The 19,106-nt window shown below is 41.0% G+C and overlaps 1 protein-coding gene across 1 annotated transcript in view; it reads left to right on the top strand.

The window, feature by feature from the left end:
• Positions 1-19,106, top strand: part of LOC126160151 (secretin receptor-like) — a 166,406-nt gene that overhangs the window by 676 nt on the left and 146,624 nt on the right. The window contains exons 2-3 of the mRNA XM_049916888.1: positions 1,904-1,992; positions 15,018-15,214. Of these exons, the coding sequence (XP_049772845.1) occupies positions 1,904-1,992; positions 15,018-15,214 (286 nt within the window). The remainder of the gene's footprint in view (positions 1-1,903; positions 1,993-15,017; positions 15,215-19,106) is intronic.

The following is a 19,106-nucleotide window of genomic DNA, read 5'->3' as shown; positions in this document are numbered from 1 at the left end:
ATGAGCGCTATCGACGGGGGATGTCGAACTGATTCCATATATTTACGTTTACAGAAGGATTTTGACACTATACCTCACAAGTGACTTCTCTGAGATTGCGTGCCTGTGGAGTGTCGTCTCAGTTGTGCAACTGGAATCTAGCTTTCCTATCAGGAAAGTCACAGTTCGTAGTAATTGACGTAAAGTCAGTAAAACACAAATATCTGCCGTTCCCAAAGGAAGCGTTACAGTCCCACTGCTGTTCCTGATCTACATGAAGAATTTAGGTGACAATCTGCGCAACGCTCTTACATTTTTAAAACATGATGTTGGCTTGTAAAGTTATCAGATAATCGAAATCAAGTGCATAATTATTTAGACATCTGTATGGTACAACAAGTGGCAATTGATTCTTGGTAAAGAAAAGCGTGAGTGCTAAAAGGAATCCGCTAAATTTCGGTTACACGATAAATCACACAAATCCAAAGACTATGAATTCACCTACATACTTAGGGATTACAATTACGAATAACTTAATTAAGAACAATAGCACAGGTAATGTTTTGGGGAAAGCAAATCAAAGACTGCGGCACGGTTTATTGGCAAAACACTCAGAAAATGCAACAGACCTACAGCAAAGACAGCTTCACTAAGCTTGTCCGCCTTCCTCTAGAGTACAGCTGCGTGGTACGGGATCGGCATCAGATGGTAATGACGGTGGACATCCAAAAAGTTCAAAAAAGTGCAGGTCGTTCTGTATCATCGCGAAATAGAGGAGAGAGTGCCACGGATATGATAAGCTAATTGGGGTGGCGATCATTAAAACAAGGGCGTTTATCGTTGCAGTAGGCTCTTCTTATGAAATTTATGTTACCAACTATCTGCTCAGATTGTAAAAGTATTTTGTTGGCGCCCATCTACATAGGGAGAAATGATCAGCGTAATAAAATAAGAGAAATAAAAACCCACACAGAAAGATTTAAGTGTACTTTTCTCCCGCGCGCTGTTCGAGAGTGGAACGGCAGAGAAATAGCTTCAAGGTGATTCGGTGCGTCCTCTGCCAGGCATTTAATTGTGAACCGCAGAGTCGTCATATAGATGCAGATGTAATGTAGGTTTTTACAGATGGTTGTTTATAGGTACTAATCGAATGGTAGCAGATCTCTTCGTCTATTTACGCGTAATACATTTCACCTATTTACATTCAGGTCAACTGCCAGTTCCGTTACCACTCTTTACTCTACCATTCATCGTACATTTCGCTACAACCTTGAAGATTTCCCACCGAAAACAGCATTAGCCAAGAATAGCCCCATAGAATCTCCAAAATTATCCCTTGACTTGCAGTTCGATTTCTTCATCACTTTAGACATCAAGGGCTGACGACGTGGTACTTCGAATTTTGGCTGCTACGCTACTGCAGAGCATAAAGGGAACATAGTTTAGCGACGGAAACACATCTTTTGAATCTAAGCAGGCGACTGGCTATTTTACTTTCGTCGCGGTATGTTCACACACCACCGCAATATTTGTATACAAGCAAATAAATTGAAAACGGATGCAAACTGTAATTACAAGTGGGAGAAACACGGTAAATCCAGTATCTTAGCTCTGGAACTCTAATTACAAGTTATTATGGAGTAGATGCCACCTTAGCGCATGCTCCCCATCTGGCTGCCAGATGAACTGTAATCATTTGCAGTCCTCCCAAATGGAACGCAATGTTTACAGAGTAAGTGTGATTAATAGGGGAGAGTGCTGTACGTCTACGAGGCCGTTAAGCAATTTCACTCGGAACTGCGTGTATACAAAAACCTATTTCATCCGGCTTAGGTGACTCTAGTAGGAGTTTCTCTGGGGCTTCCTGATTTGCTCTGATTGCCACAACCTTCAGTAATGCTAGTGTCTTCTCCCGCTGTTGTAGGTCTGCCACGTACCTGAGGGCCCAGCTGGAGGCTTTGGCCCAGCAGGAGAAGGCCTGCCACGCAAGAGCTGCCCAGTATGAGGCGGGAGGTAACATGTGGTTCTGCTGCTACAACCACTTCTAACCATATCACGAACCTGTGTATTTGCACCATCCATCTCTGGTCCATTTCTTCCATAGCTGAATACACTACTGAAAACTGTAAACATTTCCTTGCTCTAAGAAGGTTATTAGTGGTGACGATTGTTATGTGACAAGTGAAAACAGTGTGCCAGACTTGCATTGGAGACTTGGTCTTTTCCAAACGCGAGCAGTAAGCTACCGATATGCCACAGATGCATCCCCGGATTGATTCACAGCTTCAGCTTCTCAGTTGCACCTCCTCGCAGAGGCTCTTCCATGACATTACGAAGCACTCCAAACAAAATTAATTATTTTCAAACGAAGCTATGCAGTTCCAGAGACCTTTTCAAGTCTCAAACATCTATGATATGTTTATGCAGACTGAATTCGCAAATCTAACTTTGTATCGAGGCAGTGATTCGGACTCGGGTCTCCCACTCGCGAGGCAGATGTGCTAACCACTACGTCACACTGGCCACAGTGGCTATACACGCCTGCACGGACTACCCTAGCACGTCCCCCTCCTCAATCCAAATTCCCAATCTCTCCTCAGCCTATTCGGGTTCGAAACCTTGTCTTGATACAAATTTTTTCAGTCTGCATTCATACATAATTAATTCTTGTTCTGTAAACAGAATATTTTCTGCGAAAATTGCACGTGACAATTTAATGGGATAACTGCTAGCGCACTGCCACTGAAGGACGAGATCTGGGTTCCAAGGAAAGTCTAGCATACAGTTTTCTTTCCACAAATACAATATTTCAATAAATTTGTTTCAAATCACGACACGATGACCTGTTAAAAGGAATGACCATTACAGAAGGCTTGTTTTTACTCGCTAATTTGCAGGCTGCTTCAATGTATTGACGTCATAAAAGGCAGGAAAGGCCGACAGAGTTTTAATTATTATCATGAAATATTCTAGCTTAAACCACGAAACAGGATATTAGAAGTCCTTTAAATATTCAGTACATTTTTCCCAGCGACAGACGACTTGCCGGAGACACTGGTTGTAAGTCTGTATTTTGGCTGTTCAGGACGCTTTCCATCAATCCGTCGTCATTATGGAAACGCCTTCTGTACAATGTTTTCCTTAGGCGGCGAAAGAAGAAAAAATCACAAGGTGCTTGTCAGAATATAGAACTGTGGCAACATTTCGTACCCTGTGTCCTATGCAGGATGATCTAGGACTTAATAGTGAACAGCTTCCCGCAAAACTTACACTTGACAACCTTTCATAACCACGTCAGGAGGTTTCAGTATTCTGATCCTGTGAAGAATTACCCATTACAAACGTAATCATTTAGTACAATTTGCGTCAAACCACGGTAGTCCCATTTAACAAGACGAGTATCGCTTTACTCGTTGAAGATAGTATCTTCGTCCCTTTCGGCCGTGTAGCACCCACTGTTCAGCCTAATAAGATTTCTTCCCATTCTGCTTGCATACAGAACTTGTATAGAATGATTGCTTAAGTGATTCTCAGGATACTAAATTTTTGTCCACGTTATCATATCTACCATAAATTAAAGTTGAGATTCTAAAATAAGTACCACCGTTTTCAGCAAACCCATAGCTTCTCTACTCGGTTTTATTGGTCCCACTTTTACATTCTAAGATCAACTAAAGCATTCACAGTTATCAGCAGCTCTACTCGCAATTCCTTCATGATATACACAACTGAAAATAGGATGATCATAGTTGTAAACAAAAGACCACATATTACCAGTATTATCACTTTCACCAACTGGAATCAACCAACTATCATAATTTGGCCAATTTCTAGGAACACAACAAAGAAGAGGAGCAACTATCATTATTTGTGTCACCCTCCATGCAATATTTGTTATATCAGTTCTTTTTGCAAAATCAGTTATTTTCGTCGGACTACTTGCAGATGAATTATGCGTTACAATTTCATGAACTACAGACAAATTACCACCAATATTATGTCTTACAAAGAGAACCGAGTCACACCTGCAGATCTGGCCAAAGTAATTGCTGTTCTAAATGAAGCTTCAGCTCTGACAGGATTATCATTTAATTCAATGTTTTTCACATAACAACACGTTTGCGAACTTTCAAAGTGACCAGGAGATAAAACATGTGCTACATGATTATAATACCACTGACTCAAGATGTACTTCATCTTTTTGCTCTAACAATACTTTTATTTGTCATTTTAACACCATTTCAACAGTGAAGAGAACCACATATTGAAATAAATGAGTTTTATAAAATCTATTTCACAATTTTTAATTTGACTGATTGGCTTTCAAGTAAAAAAATTATCTTGATGACTTAAAGTACCACCACTAAAAGTACCACTACTAAAACGCATAGCATCTCTTCGATCACCAGCTGTTGTTGTATTTTCAGTATCGTTCACTTCCATTTTATCTTCTATTATATTAGCTTTTTTATGAGGATGAGGATTATATCCAGGATCTCGATCTTACCTCGGACGTTTATTTATTTTTGTTTCCAATTCTTGAACTGCTTCAAGTACACCTTAAACATAATCATCCTCAAAAAAAGTGTTATTACGATGATCATCAAATGTCTTATTTCTGTCTTCTTTTCTGTTTACTTTTATTCCCTTCTCTTTTTTATTTATTACTTTTACTGCAGGCCACGAAACAGTTTAATCTTCATCAGCTTGAACTCTATATCTGATTACTGTCGATATTAATGTGAACCATCTCACCTGCATTGATAAACATTTACTTTGTCATTATCGGTTTCTTTTAGGAGAAAATCATCAGGCTACACTGTCTACAGTCCTCATTATAAATCCTCATTGAGTCATAATATTAGCACAATGATGATTTCTTATGTAGAAATGCCTTTTTTGGAAGCGTAAACTGGTGTTCTTTTGGAAGAACCGGCCGTGACATAAGGTGTATCGATACAGCTGTGTTGGTGAACATTCTGTCTTGTCTTTGTGGCGATGCTTACAGAGTTGTAGTACGTTCCTAGACTGTTCAAGACTGTTTCTTGAAACTTGGTAAGTGGGTTTTCGCGATTTTGTTGGCGTCTCCAAGTATCACCCAATTCCGTTTCTTCAGCATCTCTGTCACGCTCTCTCGAGCATCAATCATATGACATTTATGATGCCCTTCTTTGTCTACGTTCAACATCCCCTGTTTGTATAGTTTCGGCGCCCTTGAGCACTATTCTAGTATGAGTAACATAAATGTTTCGTAAGATATCTCTTCTTTGCACCAGCTATACTTTCTTAGTATTCTGCCAATGAACCGAGATCTACCGCCTGTTTTACCTACGACTCAGCCTACTTGACCATTCTATATCGTAACACCAGGAACTTATACACACAGCTATTAGTATGAGTTGAATTCCAGTTGTGATTTCTTGATATTTTAGTCGCAAGACACTACATTTCTGTGTTTTGAGACATGAAAAACTTTGCATTTCTGAACATTTAAAGTAAATTGTTCATTTTTGCTCCACTTTGAAATGTTATATACAGCTGAATGAATACCAGCGCAGCTATTTTCTTTCAGTACGTCACTATAGTTAGCTTCAACAGCTGCTAGAATTCCGACATGAAACTTAATATTGCCTGCGAGCCCCATAATATATGCACTGATGGAAAATAATCGCAAGAACACGAAGGTGTCGTGCGACATAATCGAAATTAGGTAGGCATGTTTCTAGATCTCGGAGACGATGTCTATTCAAATTTTGCACAGTCGCTTAAGAGTGGCACTAGAAGCGCCACTATGAGGATGGAAATCAAGTCTGCTTTCAATACCTGCTGTAACGGTCGTGAGTGTTATTTACCTTTCAGACTGGACTTTGTGAGTTGATGTTAGTCAAGAATACCTTTAAGGTGACGACATCCCAAAGCCGTTCGTGCTCACATGCGGTTCCTCTTCGTCGAAATGCCTTGACTCCTGCCGCAGGTTCGAGTCCTCCCTCGAGCATGGGTGTTAGTGTTGCTCTTAGCATAAGTTAGTTTAAGTAGTGTGTAAGTCTAGGGACCGATGAACTAAGCAGTTTTTCCCTTAGGAATTCACGCATATTTGAACATTTCTAGGGGTTGAACTGCACGTGTCGCATTACACGCCCTAAATAAGACGCTTGTGAGCCTTTGGTTAATTTGTCAGGCTGATGGCAAGTTTGCGAAATACAAAGTTAATACAACATATAATAACAGTAGCAACAATATCAGGAAATAAATTAACGATTGTCTAGGGGTTGAACTGCACGTGTCGCATTACACGCCCTAAATAAGACGCTTGTGAGCCTTTGGTTAATTTGTCTGGCTGATGGCAAGTTTGCGAAATACAAAGTTAATACAACATATAATAACAGTAGCAACAATATCAGGAAATAAATTAACGATTGTCTAGGGGTTGAACTGCACGTATCGCATTACACGCCCTAAATAAGACGCTTGTGAGCCTTTGGTTAATTTGTCTGGCTGATGGCAAGTTTGCGAAATACAAAGTTAATACAACATATGATAACAGTAGCAACAATATCAGGAAATAAATTAACGATTGTCTAGGGGTTGAACTGCACGTGTCGCATTACACGCCCTAAATAAGACGCTTGTGAGCCTTTGGTTAATTTGTCTGGCTGATGGCAAGTTTGCGAAATACAAAGTTAATACAACATATGATAACAGTAGCAACAATATCAGGAAATAAATTAACGATTGTCTAGGGGTTGAGCTGCACGTGTCGCATTACACGCCCTAAATAAGACGCTTGTGAGCCTTTGGTTACTTTGTCTGGCTGATGGCAAGTTTGCGAAATACAAAGTTAATACAACATATAATAACAGTAGCAACAATATCAGGAAATAAATTAACGATCCATAAATGGTGTAGGCCACGCTGTTGGGATTTGGTTAGAGTAATGTTTATTCAGAAAGAAATAGCGAAAGTTTTAGTGTTCAGTGCTACTGTTACACTCGAGCGCATGTCCATTTGACACAGTTCGATACTCCACCTGGTGAGCTATGCGAAAAGTTAGAGTTCACACCAGGCGCGCGGCTGCTCACCGCTCAAAGTCCCGCGATAACACACAGCGCGGAATTTTCTAAGTTGTTTCACTTCCTAGCTGCCTAAAGGTCGGCCGTCCGCTCTCGCGTCTGCATCCGAACTGTCCTCTTTGGTGTCTCGAGCCGCACTGTCTGCTTTCGCGTCTCCATCCGTACTGTCCATTTGGTGTTTAGATTAGATTAGATTAGATTTACTTTCATTCCAATTGATCCGTAGTGAGGAGGTACTCCAGGGTGTAGAACATGTCAGAAATACAACAATACATGACAAATTTTTACAACTAAAACAAATAAGCTAATGTACCATTCCACAGATCCCACATGGAGTGATCGTCATTTTTTAAAGAACACTATATGAAAGAGTCATTTTACAAATACTAATGCACTGAATTTAAAATAAAAAAAGTTCTTTATTTATTTATAAGGTAATAAACATGTAATACAACTACTATAATACTTATTTACAATGAATACGTTACTGCACTGAAATGATGCAGAAGTTAGATTGTACTTACACACACACACACACACACACACACACACACACACACACACAAACAGACAAACACACACTCATACTTACAATGAACACATTACTGCACTGAAATTGTGCAGAAGTTATATTGCACTTATATATATATATATATATATATATATATATATATATATATATATATATATATATATAAGTTGGTTTTACTGAGAAATTCATCAATGGAGTAGAAGGAGTTGGCCACCAATACATCCTTTAGGCTTCTCTTAAACTGAATTTCATTGGTTGTTAAGCTTTTTATGTCTCGACCTGCACAGTCCCCTGCCCGTCTCCGACCGCGTTCCCCGCATGCCGAACATCTTCGCTCAACTGAGTAGCGCAGTTCCCTTTCCTGAAGCCGTCCATCTGATTGGCTACAGCTTATTCAACATTACTTTACATTTTAACATATTTAAATAATCAAAGCTTGACCACTTTCACGTTCTAAATACTGTAACGTTAAATTCTTTTACATAAAACAATCTGTACTCAAGCGTAAACTTTAGGTTACAATATCTCCGGATGTAATTAACATTTTACAATGCAACAAACGGCACTGATTACGTATTTGTTTGTATGTTCAGATGTGCTGAAAAAACTAACGGGGTTCCATTTAAAAAAACGTAGGTTTGTGTTAAAAAACATACTTCCGTGCATTTTTGTATGGTTGGTATTAAACAATTACACTAGCCCCTCTCCTCACGTTCGGTCTGTGGAATCGGTTCGTCAGTATTTGATGTGGTTTACGAAATACATCCAGCGGTAACGTTAGGTGACTCACCCTGTATACTTTATGTGAACTTGACTTTTAATTTCTCAGTCGTCATATTCCAAATCATTATTACGTTGAAGAGGATATATGCGCTCTTCTTCTAAGTTCGTATCTTCGATTATGAATGTAAAATTTTATCACTGTAAGGGATGATAACATTGCCAGAAATTAAAACTAAATTTTCCCTAAACAGAAAGATCATACTCTTGTTAACGATTGAAGTCATCAAAAACCTTTTGAGCTGCATCAATAACGAAGAAGTTTTCAAATCGGTATTGAACAGATATGTCGAATCTAGTGAATCTTGCAAATCACAGGAAAATTTGCTTCTTACGTAACTATACTAATTAACTTTCTATGCTTTTGGTAGTTTTATGTATCGATGGGTTGGCTGTTGTATTCCAGATTTCCTATAGTATTTCACTGGAACTTTGAGATCATTAACGTTTAAATCAATAAATTAAGACTAAATTTGAAATATTTGGAAAATTTTTCAGTCAAAATTCATAAAAATAATTATTATACTGAGGTCACACTACGGCATTGTTACTGCATCGCGTACTACTACGATCCCTGCAGTTCTCACTAAATTTACCATTATTTTAAAAAACTGAAAGGTATTGAGTAATTATTTTGACTTAATTAAAAGGTTTGCGATGCGCTAAGAATGAAAATTTTCTCCTGGGCCAATAAAGACCAACGTCTTGAATATTGCTATGTGAATTTAGTCGGATTACAACCAATTGACTTCAGAAATAAAGTGTTCGCGTTAGAACTGTCGATCGTATTACATTATTCCATGATTGTAATTTCAGTTTACTGCTAATTCGTCTAACCATTCAAAACTGATGTTTGTAATTATCCTTTTTCGCACTCTGTTTGTATTAAAGCACAGCACTCACTTTCCATATGGGTGATCAGTTGTAGAATATTTCACATCGTTTTGGTAAACTACCTTCGGAAACGATGCTTTTTCAGGTAGGTGCATGTAATCTTGGATTATTACACGTTGTGGGAGGGCTGCAAAATGAACAGTAATAAAAGGGGTGATCAAAAAGTTTCCTTTGTGGTCGCTGCTGCAGATTATATGCAGTGTAGCACGACCTCGATGCAGGTACGTAAGAGCAGACTAATAGGCAAGGGATTTGCCTGGCACATTCGTGCTTTTTTAATTTTTTTTCGGCAAAGGATGCGAGCTACTACGGACGAGAAATACCCATTTGCGAGCTTCGCTGGGTCGAGAAAACCATTTGCGACGTGCTACGGTTTCTCTCTATGCGCGAGATCGGGGGCAATACACTGGTTGCACTGGGTGATCACAATAATTTTAGTGCAAAGTCAGTTACGTAGAAAAACTGGATGGCTCGAGCCCCCACGTGCTCTTGGACGAAAAAACAAGAAAAGACACAAAAAAATTATCACCCAAGCACCTGCATAGTATGCATCCTCTTGGGGTTCCGTAAAATGTGGTTGGACTTATTAACTAAATTCGTTACGTTAGGTCTGAGGGGTGCCAACCACATCCGCTGCACTAACCCCAGTAATTTTAAATTGATGTCAAGTTTATAAAAACAAATGTTAGCACGCAGGAATAATTTTTAGTGAACACAACACAGTTTTAACTAACTGGAGTTTATTTTAACTTGTTCAGGACATATTTGACTGAAATACTGTTAAGTGTTCTTGGTTGGACCTCAGATATTTACCGAGTTAGTTCAACAGCGCCACTCAAATATTAATCACAATCATTCAGCAATTATTCACTTAATGTTTCTTTTAAAATAGCTGGAACTCCAAGATGAAAAAAGTTCCGAGTGGAGAATATTCCTCGAAAAAACAATAATAAACCAAACACAATCCGAAGTCCAACCGCAAGCTGAAATCACTATGTCCCACAGCGGTTGTTCAAAGTTCGACACGACTTCGCGGTACGAAAATATTCTAAGTTCAACTCGTGTGCGAAATTTTCACGTCTCGCAAAAGCACCACAGAGACTTCTTCAAAGTCCAGCAGCACGCAACTGCTGTTCCACGCGACTTCTAAGTCCAATTCGTGCACGGACTTTTGCCGGTCACACGTGCTACCCCTTTCAACTCAACTGAATGACTGCCCCTACCACAGGAAATGGCAGCCCTTAAAAGCCCTCGGTTTGAACACACTGAAGTCAATTCAAGTTTGTTTGCACATAAAATTCACTTTTACACTTAATATAGATACTATAAAATGCATGTAACACTTCTGTTCAAACGGAAATTTTCCGCTGAATTCAGTTCCTTCATCAGAATTTCTGTACGGGATCTTATTCTCATATTATTAAAATTTATGCGTACTTCATATACAACTTTTCATTATGTAAGCCGGCCGGAGTGGCCGTGCGGTTCTAGGCGCTGCAGTCTGGAGCCGAGCGACCGCTACGGTCGCAGATTCGAATCCTGCCTCGGGCATGGATGTGTGTGATGTCCTTAGGTTAGTTAGGTTTAATTAGTTTTAAGTTCTAGGCGACTGATGACCTCAGAAGTTAAGCCGCATAATGGTCACAGCCATTTGAAGCATCATTATTTAAAATACGTTCATCGCATAGATAACTGACATTATTATTGTATTACCTATTTCCTTATGTCTACTTTGCCGTACTGCCGCTATCTTTATAGTTCCCATCTTTTATTTATCAAAATCCTGCATTTTTAACCACAAAAACAGCATTCCGCTTCCTCATTAAATTTTTAAAACATGTAAAAAAAGTTACCTAGATATCTTAATACTAATCATTCGGATCTTTCATTTGACACCTCGTTCGTAAAATTTTGTCAAAGCGTCTCCATGACTTAGTTATTAAAATATTCATTTTATTATAATTCAAAAACTACCCGGGTGACTGGAGGCGCGTTTATAAGAGCACAACCGGCTAATTTTCTGCTTTAAAATGAGCCTGCAAGCTCCTTTGTGCTACATTGGGATCAGGTTTTATTTATTTCTACATCATACATTCACTTTAGCTCTATGCTAAAAGCGGCCCAGAGAAAGCCCGCCATGAGCCAGCGTGCCGGCCGTTGAGCTTCAACTTCACGTGGCTGCGTGCCAAACTGACCGTTCTCATTTTAAAGTACCGCCATCTGTCGGTCAGTGCCGAAACTAGGACGATTCGGCTGCTGTCAAGACGGCTGACACACACCCATCTTAGATGTAAGCACGCCAGATTCTCGACTGCCACTTTGCCGCCATTTTTACTACAGAAACTGCGGTTGTAACACGCCCGGGAGTACAAATGGGTGGGGGACCCTTAAACTGGTTGTGCTTCTGCTTTTCTAGACCGTGCGCCCTGTCCACACCCCCTACCTGGTAATCCCGCGGCGGTCGTACTGTTCTGCTCCACACTGCTGCTGGCTTGCCTGAAATTATCCATCGAAATGTGCAAGCGAGTCAGGGGAGCCACTCATCGTCAGCACAAAACACTGTTCTACGTCTGGTACGAACAACTACATTCTGAGGCGATTAAAGAAAATCGCACGTTGCACTGTTTACACTCTAATTCACAAATGTTTATCCTAGAGATGGGCAAACTGAAACACGTAACTGTTTCGAAACAAATTAAATAGTACAATGTAATGTTTCGATACGCTGTTCCGAAACAGTGAAACAGTTTGTGTTTTGTTATCTAATAAACCTACACATTTTATCATCTTGAATGTCTACTGCATAAGTATGTCCATATAAACACAAATGAGGTGCGAGAGCGCTAATCATATCGCAGAAAGTATGAAACTATCACTTAGGCGTCTTGCCAGTTTCGTATTTCTGCAGCAAATGCGCTCCTTTCGTGTCGTGTGTTCGTGTGACTTTCATACTTTTCAATTGGCTGAGGACAGCCATAGCCTAAGACAGAAGAACTACCACGAACGGAACTGGAGGTGGGCGCAAACTGCAGAAACAACGGATATGCTACTGGGATTCCCACATTCCGTTAGTATGGGTAATATACCCATCCTGCTAATTTCCATGCACACAAAGGGAATCATTGTGGATAACAGGCACAGTTCCTATAGTCTCACAAATAATGCCAAATAATTCGAATAAATAACAAAATATAACAGAAAAAAATTTTGTCTTTCAAGCTGTTTCGAACCGTTACTATAAATTCACCATGCTTGCCAGCCCTTCCTGTTCACCATTACACTATCAGTGATATTTCAAACAGATTGCTTGCAATTATACCTACATCAAATTTATGTATATGTCTAATAACTGTCACTCTGCGCCTTTTTTTGTTCGAAATGTTGTAGGCTTACTCGCGTTTCTTAATATGATTACTCTCATGAACAGAGAAACGTATATTATTAAAAAAGCGTAATTTAACTGAATGATTTTCACATATTTGTTATTTTGAATGTGAATAGTATGCTTTGTTTTATTGTTTGGTTAGTGTTCGTAAAGCAGATGTTACGCCATTTCGGAATAGGACAGTCAGCTAGAAACGAAGCTTTATTTTCGGATAACTTAAGCTTCATGCTATTGCTTGTCAAAAAGATTTCGACACTCTTGAAAGTGTTTCACGAAGTGGTATGTTGTGTTTCAGTACCTGTGCCGAGCCCGAATCTCGCCCGACACAGAGCGGAATGAAACATCACTGTTTCGATACAATTAGTCCGTTCCAAGAACAGATGGACTGAAACAGCCGTATTTTGAAACAACGATACAGTTTCTGTGTCTGGCTCGAGATCGAATCTGGTGCGGTTATCCGAGACAGGGGCGGAATGAAACACCACTGTTTCGAAACAGTGAACCACAGCCGTTCCGAAACACTGACACAGTTCCACGTATCGATACACTGTATCGAAAGGTAGAAACAGTGGACAAGTCTACTTTATCCCAATTAACAATCTTGATGATTATCTGTCCACAATATCACTCAGACGAGCGTACGCGTAACCGACACGACGCGGGTGATTGTTGATGATGCGGAAGCCGAATGATCGCACGAGAGTTCTTACGCTCGTCGCGGCCGGTCCCTGCGGAGGTTCGAGTCCTCCCTCGGGCATGGGTGTGTGTGTTTGTCATTAGGATAATTTGGGTTAAGCAGTGTGTAAGCTTATGGACTGAGGACCTTGACAGTTAAGTCCCATAAGATTTCAGACACATTTGAACATTTTTTTCTTACGCTCGTCACACATACAGATATCTGGTAATAGTCATGCTTGACACTAGTAATGATATAACACTGTTCGTAAAGATAATTTTTCAGTTGTCAGTTCTCAATCGTACGAGCGTGCGCGTAACCGTCATGGCGCGGCTGATTGTTGATAATGTGGAAACACGATGAACGAACGCACGTCCTCAACGCTCGCTACACGACACTGGCACTTGACTGCACGCTTTTATGGTGACTAATTTCTACTGATGCACATCAGTTCATTCTGGGAGACCGAACACGGCGCGGATGTTTGATACAGTACGGTACGATACGCAACGAGAGGATACACAAATACGTTATCAGCAGCACTGCTCATTTTTAAATTACTTCTTGACCTACTTTCCTCTGAATTATTTACTTATTTTATTACTTTACTGTAATAGCACTTGTAGCAACACTTCAACTTCCATGCTAACAATGCCTCTCACACGCAGAGCTACACACTGCACAACACAACAGTTCCGTGTCCCGCGCTCGACTCTGCAGACGCGGCTGCCCGCAAAGATACTCCACAACTAAGCCAGCGATATGACAATACGCTTACACGGTCTTCACATCCGCCCCCCCTCCCCCCAAAACCTGTCACTTCACAAGGATAGAGAACAACCGACGATAGACATCCATCGGAGAAAGAATAAAGAATGTGTATGGGGCAGCATGTCCGTCGGAAAGCGCCGTTGTGGAGTACTGCGGCAAGTTCAGTGCTGGTCGCAATTCGACACAAGGCGCTTGTCAATCTGGGAGGTCAGCCCCGCGGAAGTTACGCCAATACAAGTGGGAAGGTCTCGAGCATCTGTCTGTAGTCCATTCCTCTCCCCATGATATTTTCATGACTTTGATCCATTAAAAAAGGCCCTGAAGTGTTGACGATTTCTGTCGGACGAGGATGTGTAGCAGGCAGTTACGGATTTCTTCACGCCGCAGGGCCCGGTGTTGTACCAAACCGGTATCCTCAACCTGGTGCGCCGGTGGGATGGTTTCCCCATTGGTCACGGCGATTTTGCTTGATTGGACTCCAAGGCGTTCGAACGGAACTGTTTTCAGTGTCAGTTATGTAAATATAGAGACCTATCAGTGGTCGCAGGTTCCTTTTCCAGTCGTATTTACATCGAATACTATATAATGGACTAAGCAAAGATGGTGCATTAGGAGGTAACATGTGGAAAGAAAATACCAAAATTGCCTGTTTGATTACTGCGTTGCGCCGGTCGGGGTGGCCGAGCGGTTCTAGGCACTGCAGTCTGCAACCGCGCGACCGCTCTGGTCGCAGGTTCGAATCCTGCCTCGAGCATGGATGTGTGTGATGTCCTTAGGTTGGTTAGGCTTAAGTAGTTCTAAGTTCTAGGGGACTGATGACCTTAGATGTTAAGTCCCATAGTGCCCAGAGCCGTTTGAGCCATTTTTACTGCGTTGCGTTCACAGCGGATGCAGCCTCTACGGTAATAACCGCGCAGCTTGTGTCGGCAGGAGCAGGAGCAGCAGCAGCAGCAGCAGCAGGAGAGCCATCCGCCGGCCGGTGTGGGGTGGAGTGGGACGGCATCGCCTGCTGGGGCCCGGCGACGGCGGGGGCGCTGGCGAGGCAGCCCTGCCCCTCCTACGTGGTCGGCTTCCGCGCCCAGGTGAGGGACTACCTGCTGCACAACACAGACACGAACAACATTCGTGTTAGTGCATGCTTCGAGTTAGCCTTTTACAACAGAAGTTTCTTGTAAAAGAGCGTCTTTCAGGTATCAGCGGCAGTTCCCAGTAACATATCTAGCATGTAAAATCATCGCATAAACATTGTACTAAGTTCTATAATTGATAATGCTAACGTTGAAACCTTCCCGTCTCCTCTATATCTCTTTGGTTGTTACGGAACATTCAGTTCTACAATAATCTATGAAACATTTCCTTAGGATTTCTATCTCTTACATAATAATAACAAATGAAATCTACCCTTTGAAATTAATTCTCTTTCTCAATCTTCGCATACAAATTTAAATGCTGCTTATTAAAAGTTATTTTCTGATTATTTCGACGAAACATAGAATGTGTCGTCGTCGTGGCCCTCAGTCGTTACCTGTAATAACCCAAAACTGTTCCTTACCTTTTTTACTGTTACTGGATCGCCATATGACTGCCACATCGAAATGCGACAAGAATATACCTACTCTGTTTTACTATACTCTATTATTTGCTGGTGGTCTGCCATAATAAATAGTTGTATTTATTACCAAAGCTGACGTTATTCTTTAATAGCAAAGCTGCCGTTATTCTTTAATTAATTTGACTGACGGTATGTAATTCATAGTTAAACTTTTTCTTGAGAACAATAAAATTTTGCAAAATTTCGCGTTGATGGTTTTTGGAATGGATTATAATCAGTAATGCAACATTGCTGGCAAAAATTAATTTTATTCTGAAAATGTTTCTTCAAATATTTACTGCTGGTAATGAAATGATTTTACAAACGTTTAAATGAGACTTACTTTTTACAATAATCCTAAAACTAGCATTGCGCAAACATACCTTCAGTAGTCTTGAGTTTCGCAAAGAAAATAATTCAATAATATTAGTTCCTCTTAGCCGGCCGGTGTGGCCGTGCGGTTCCAGGCGCGTTAGTCTGGAACCGAGAGACCGCTACGGTCGCAGGTTCGAATCCTGCCTCGGGCATGGATGTGTGTGATGTCCTTAGGTTAGTTAGGTTTAACTAGTTCTAAGTTCTAGGGGACTGATGACCTCAGCTGTTAAGTCCCATAGTGCTCAGAGCCATTTGAACCAAGCCATTAGTTCCTCTTATGATAATAGTTAGCTGATGTGTCTGTACATCCGTTTATAATCTCTTGCAAATCATAGCTGGTGGCTGGCAGGCACACCGCTCCTCTCAACCTCTCGCTTCAGACCTGCTACCGACTCGCTTCACATCTCGCTTACTACTGACTTCCTACGAACGCTAAAGTGCGGTCTGTCCCGCCAACAATGCTTTCTGGTGCAGACAATCCATGCTACCACAATTATTTCCAAAAAGACAAATATTAATTACTCCTACTTAATCCTATTAATAAAATGTAAACATGTTTCATAAATTGTGGTTTGACAATAGTCAATAGAAATATAAACGTCCTACTATGTCATATCCTCTTTCTCAGCACTCACTATGGACCGATGCTGGTTCAGTTTTTCAAGCAAGCAAGTTGTTGATCAATGAATTTGAAATCAAACATGATTGATGCGTTCCAGTTGCGAACAGGTAATACCTTACCATAGCTTGTCCAGAAATTGGTGTTGAGAGATCATCCGTGTAGGACTACTTCTTGACTTTCAGAAATACGTTCTTTGTGAGATCCAGTAAATAAGACTGTTTTTTTTTTCTATCAAATGTGCTTGCACTCTTTCAGACAAACTAGCCTTTTACTATGGAGGCAGAAGACTATAATATCCATCCGGTTATCCTGATTTATATTTTGTGTGATGTCACTAATTTAGTTGTGCAAGAAAATGCTGGGATGGTTCCTGTTAAAATGCCATGAGCGACTACCGTGTCAAGAGTGTGCCGAGCTTACCATAGTTCAGTCATTATCTCTCATCACGGACACTTCACTTAATGGCCGAGAGCAGCAGCATAAGCGTACAGTTGTCAGTGATAACAGGCAAGCAACACTGCATGAAATAACAGCTGAAAACAATGTGGGAAGCACAACGAACGTATCCGTAGGACAGTTGGGTGAAATTTGGCGTTAATGGGTTATGGCGGCTGGCACCCCACGTGCCTTTGCTAACAGCACTGTACCACACAAGCGGCTCCTAGTGAAATTGCGTGCTTATGAAATATCCTCAGTTATGTGACTGGATATGCGATTTCCTGTCAGAGAGGTCACAGTTCGTAGTAACTGACGGGAAGTCATCGAGTGAAACAGAAATGATTTCTGGAATTCCCCAAGGTAGTGTTATAGGCCGTTGGCTGTTCCTTATCTATATAAACGATTTGGGAGACAATCTGAGCAGCCGTCTTCGGTTGTTTGCAGATGACGTTGTCGTGTATCGACTAATAAAGTCATCAGAAGATCAAAACAAACTGCAAAACGATTTAGAAAAAAATATATGAATGGTGCGAAAAGTGACAGTTGACGCTCAATAACGAAAGGTGTGAGGTCATCCACATGAGTGCTAAAAGGAACTCGTTAAATTTCGGTTACACGATAAATCAGTCTAGTTTAAAAGCCGTAAATTCACCTAAATACCTAAGTATTAAAACAACGAACAACTTAAATTGGAAGGAACACATAGAAAATGTTGTGGGGGAAGGCTAATCAAAGACTGCGTTTTATTGACAGGACACTTACAAAATGTAACAGACCTACTAAAGAGACTGCCTACACTACGCTTCTCCGTCCTCTTTTAGAATACAGCTGCGCGGTGTGGGATCCTTACCAGGTACGACTGACGGAATACATAGAAAAAGTTCAAAGAAAGGCAGCACGTTTTTTATTATCGCGACATATGGGAGAGAGCGTTACAGAAACTATATAGGATTTGGGCTGGAAATCATTAAAATAAACGCGTTTTTCGTTGCGACGGAATCTTCCCGCGATATTCCAATCACCAACTTTCTCCTCCGAATCCGAAAATATTTTGTTGACACCGACGTACATAGGGAAATCAGAGCTCGTTCGGAAAGATGTAGGTGATCATTCTTTCCGCGCGCTATGTGAGATTTGAATACTAGAGAATTGTTAAGGTGGTTCGATAAACCCTCTGCCAAACACTTAGATGTAGAGCATTTCATCGACTGCAACGGCTCTCTTGGGCTTATGACCATATCGGTTGGACCCTAGACGACCGGAAAACGATGGCCTGGTCAGATGGATCTCAATTCAGTTGGTAAGAGGTGATGTACCCGTGGTCTAGGTGTAGCGTCTTTGATTCATAATCTAAACGTCTTCGGTCCCGGGTTCGATCCCCGCCACTGCCCAAATTTTGATAAATAATCAGCATTGGTGGCCGAAGACTTCCGGCATAAGAAGTCAGCCTCATTCTGCCAACGGCCTTGTCAAAGAGGGCGGAGGAGCGGATAGAGGTTCAGGGCACTCTCTTGTCCTAGGGTTGGGAAATTGCCCCTAAAGGCGGAAGAATCAGCAATGATCAACGACATGAGGATGCAGAAGGCAATGGAAACCACTGCATTAAAGACACGTAACGTGTATCCACAGGACATGTGGCCTGTAATACAAGAAGTGTCATGATGATCTCTCCATTGGCAAAAGATTCCGGAATAGTCCCCCATTTGGATCTCCAGGAGGGGACTGCCAAGGGGGAGGTTACCATGTGAAAAATATTGAATAATCAACGAAAGCATAACGTTCTACGAGTCGGGGCGTGGAATGTCAGAAGCTTGAACGTGGTGGGGAAACTAGAAAATCGGAAAATGGAAATGCAAAGGCTCAATCTAGATATAGTAGGGGTCAGTAAAGTGAAGTGGAAGGAAGACATGGATTTCTGATTAGATGAGTATCGGGTAATATCAACAGCAGCAGAAAATGGTATAACAGGTGTAGGAATCGTTATGAATAGGAA

This window comes from Schistocerca cancellata, chromosome 2 (genome assembly GCF_023864275.1).
Source record: "Schistocerca cancellata isolate TAMUIC-IGC-003103 chromosome 2, iqSchCanc2.1, whole genome shotgun sequence".
Lineage (NCBI taxonomy): Eukaryota > Metazoa > Arthropoda > Insecta > Orthoptera > Acrididae > Schistocerca > Schistocerca cancellata.
This window is presented reverse-complemented; position numbering and strand designations above follow the sequence as displayed.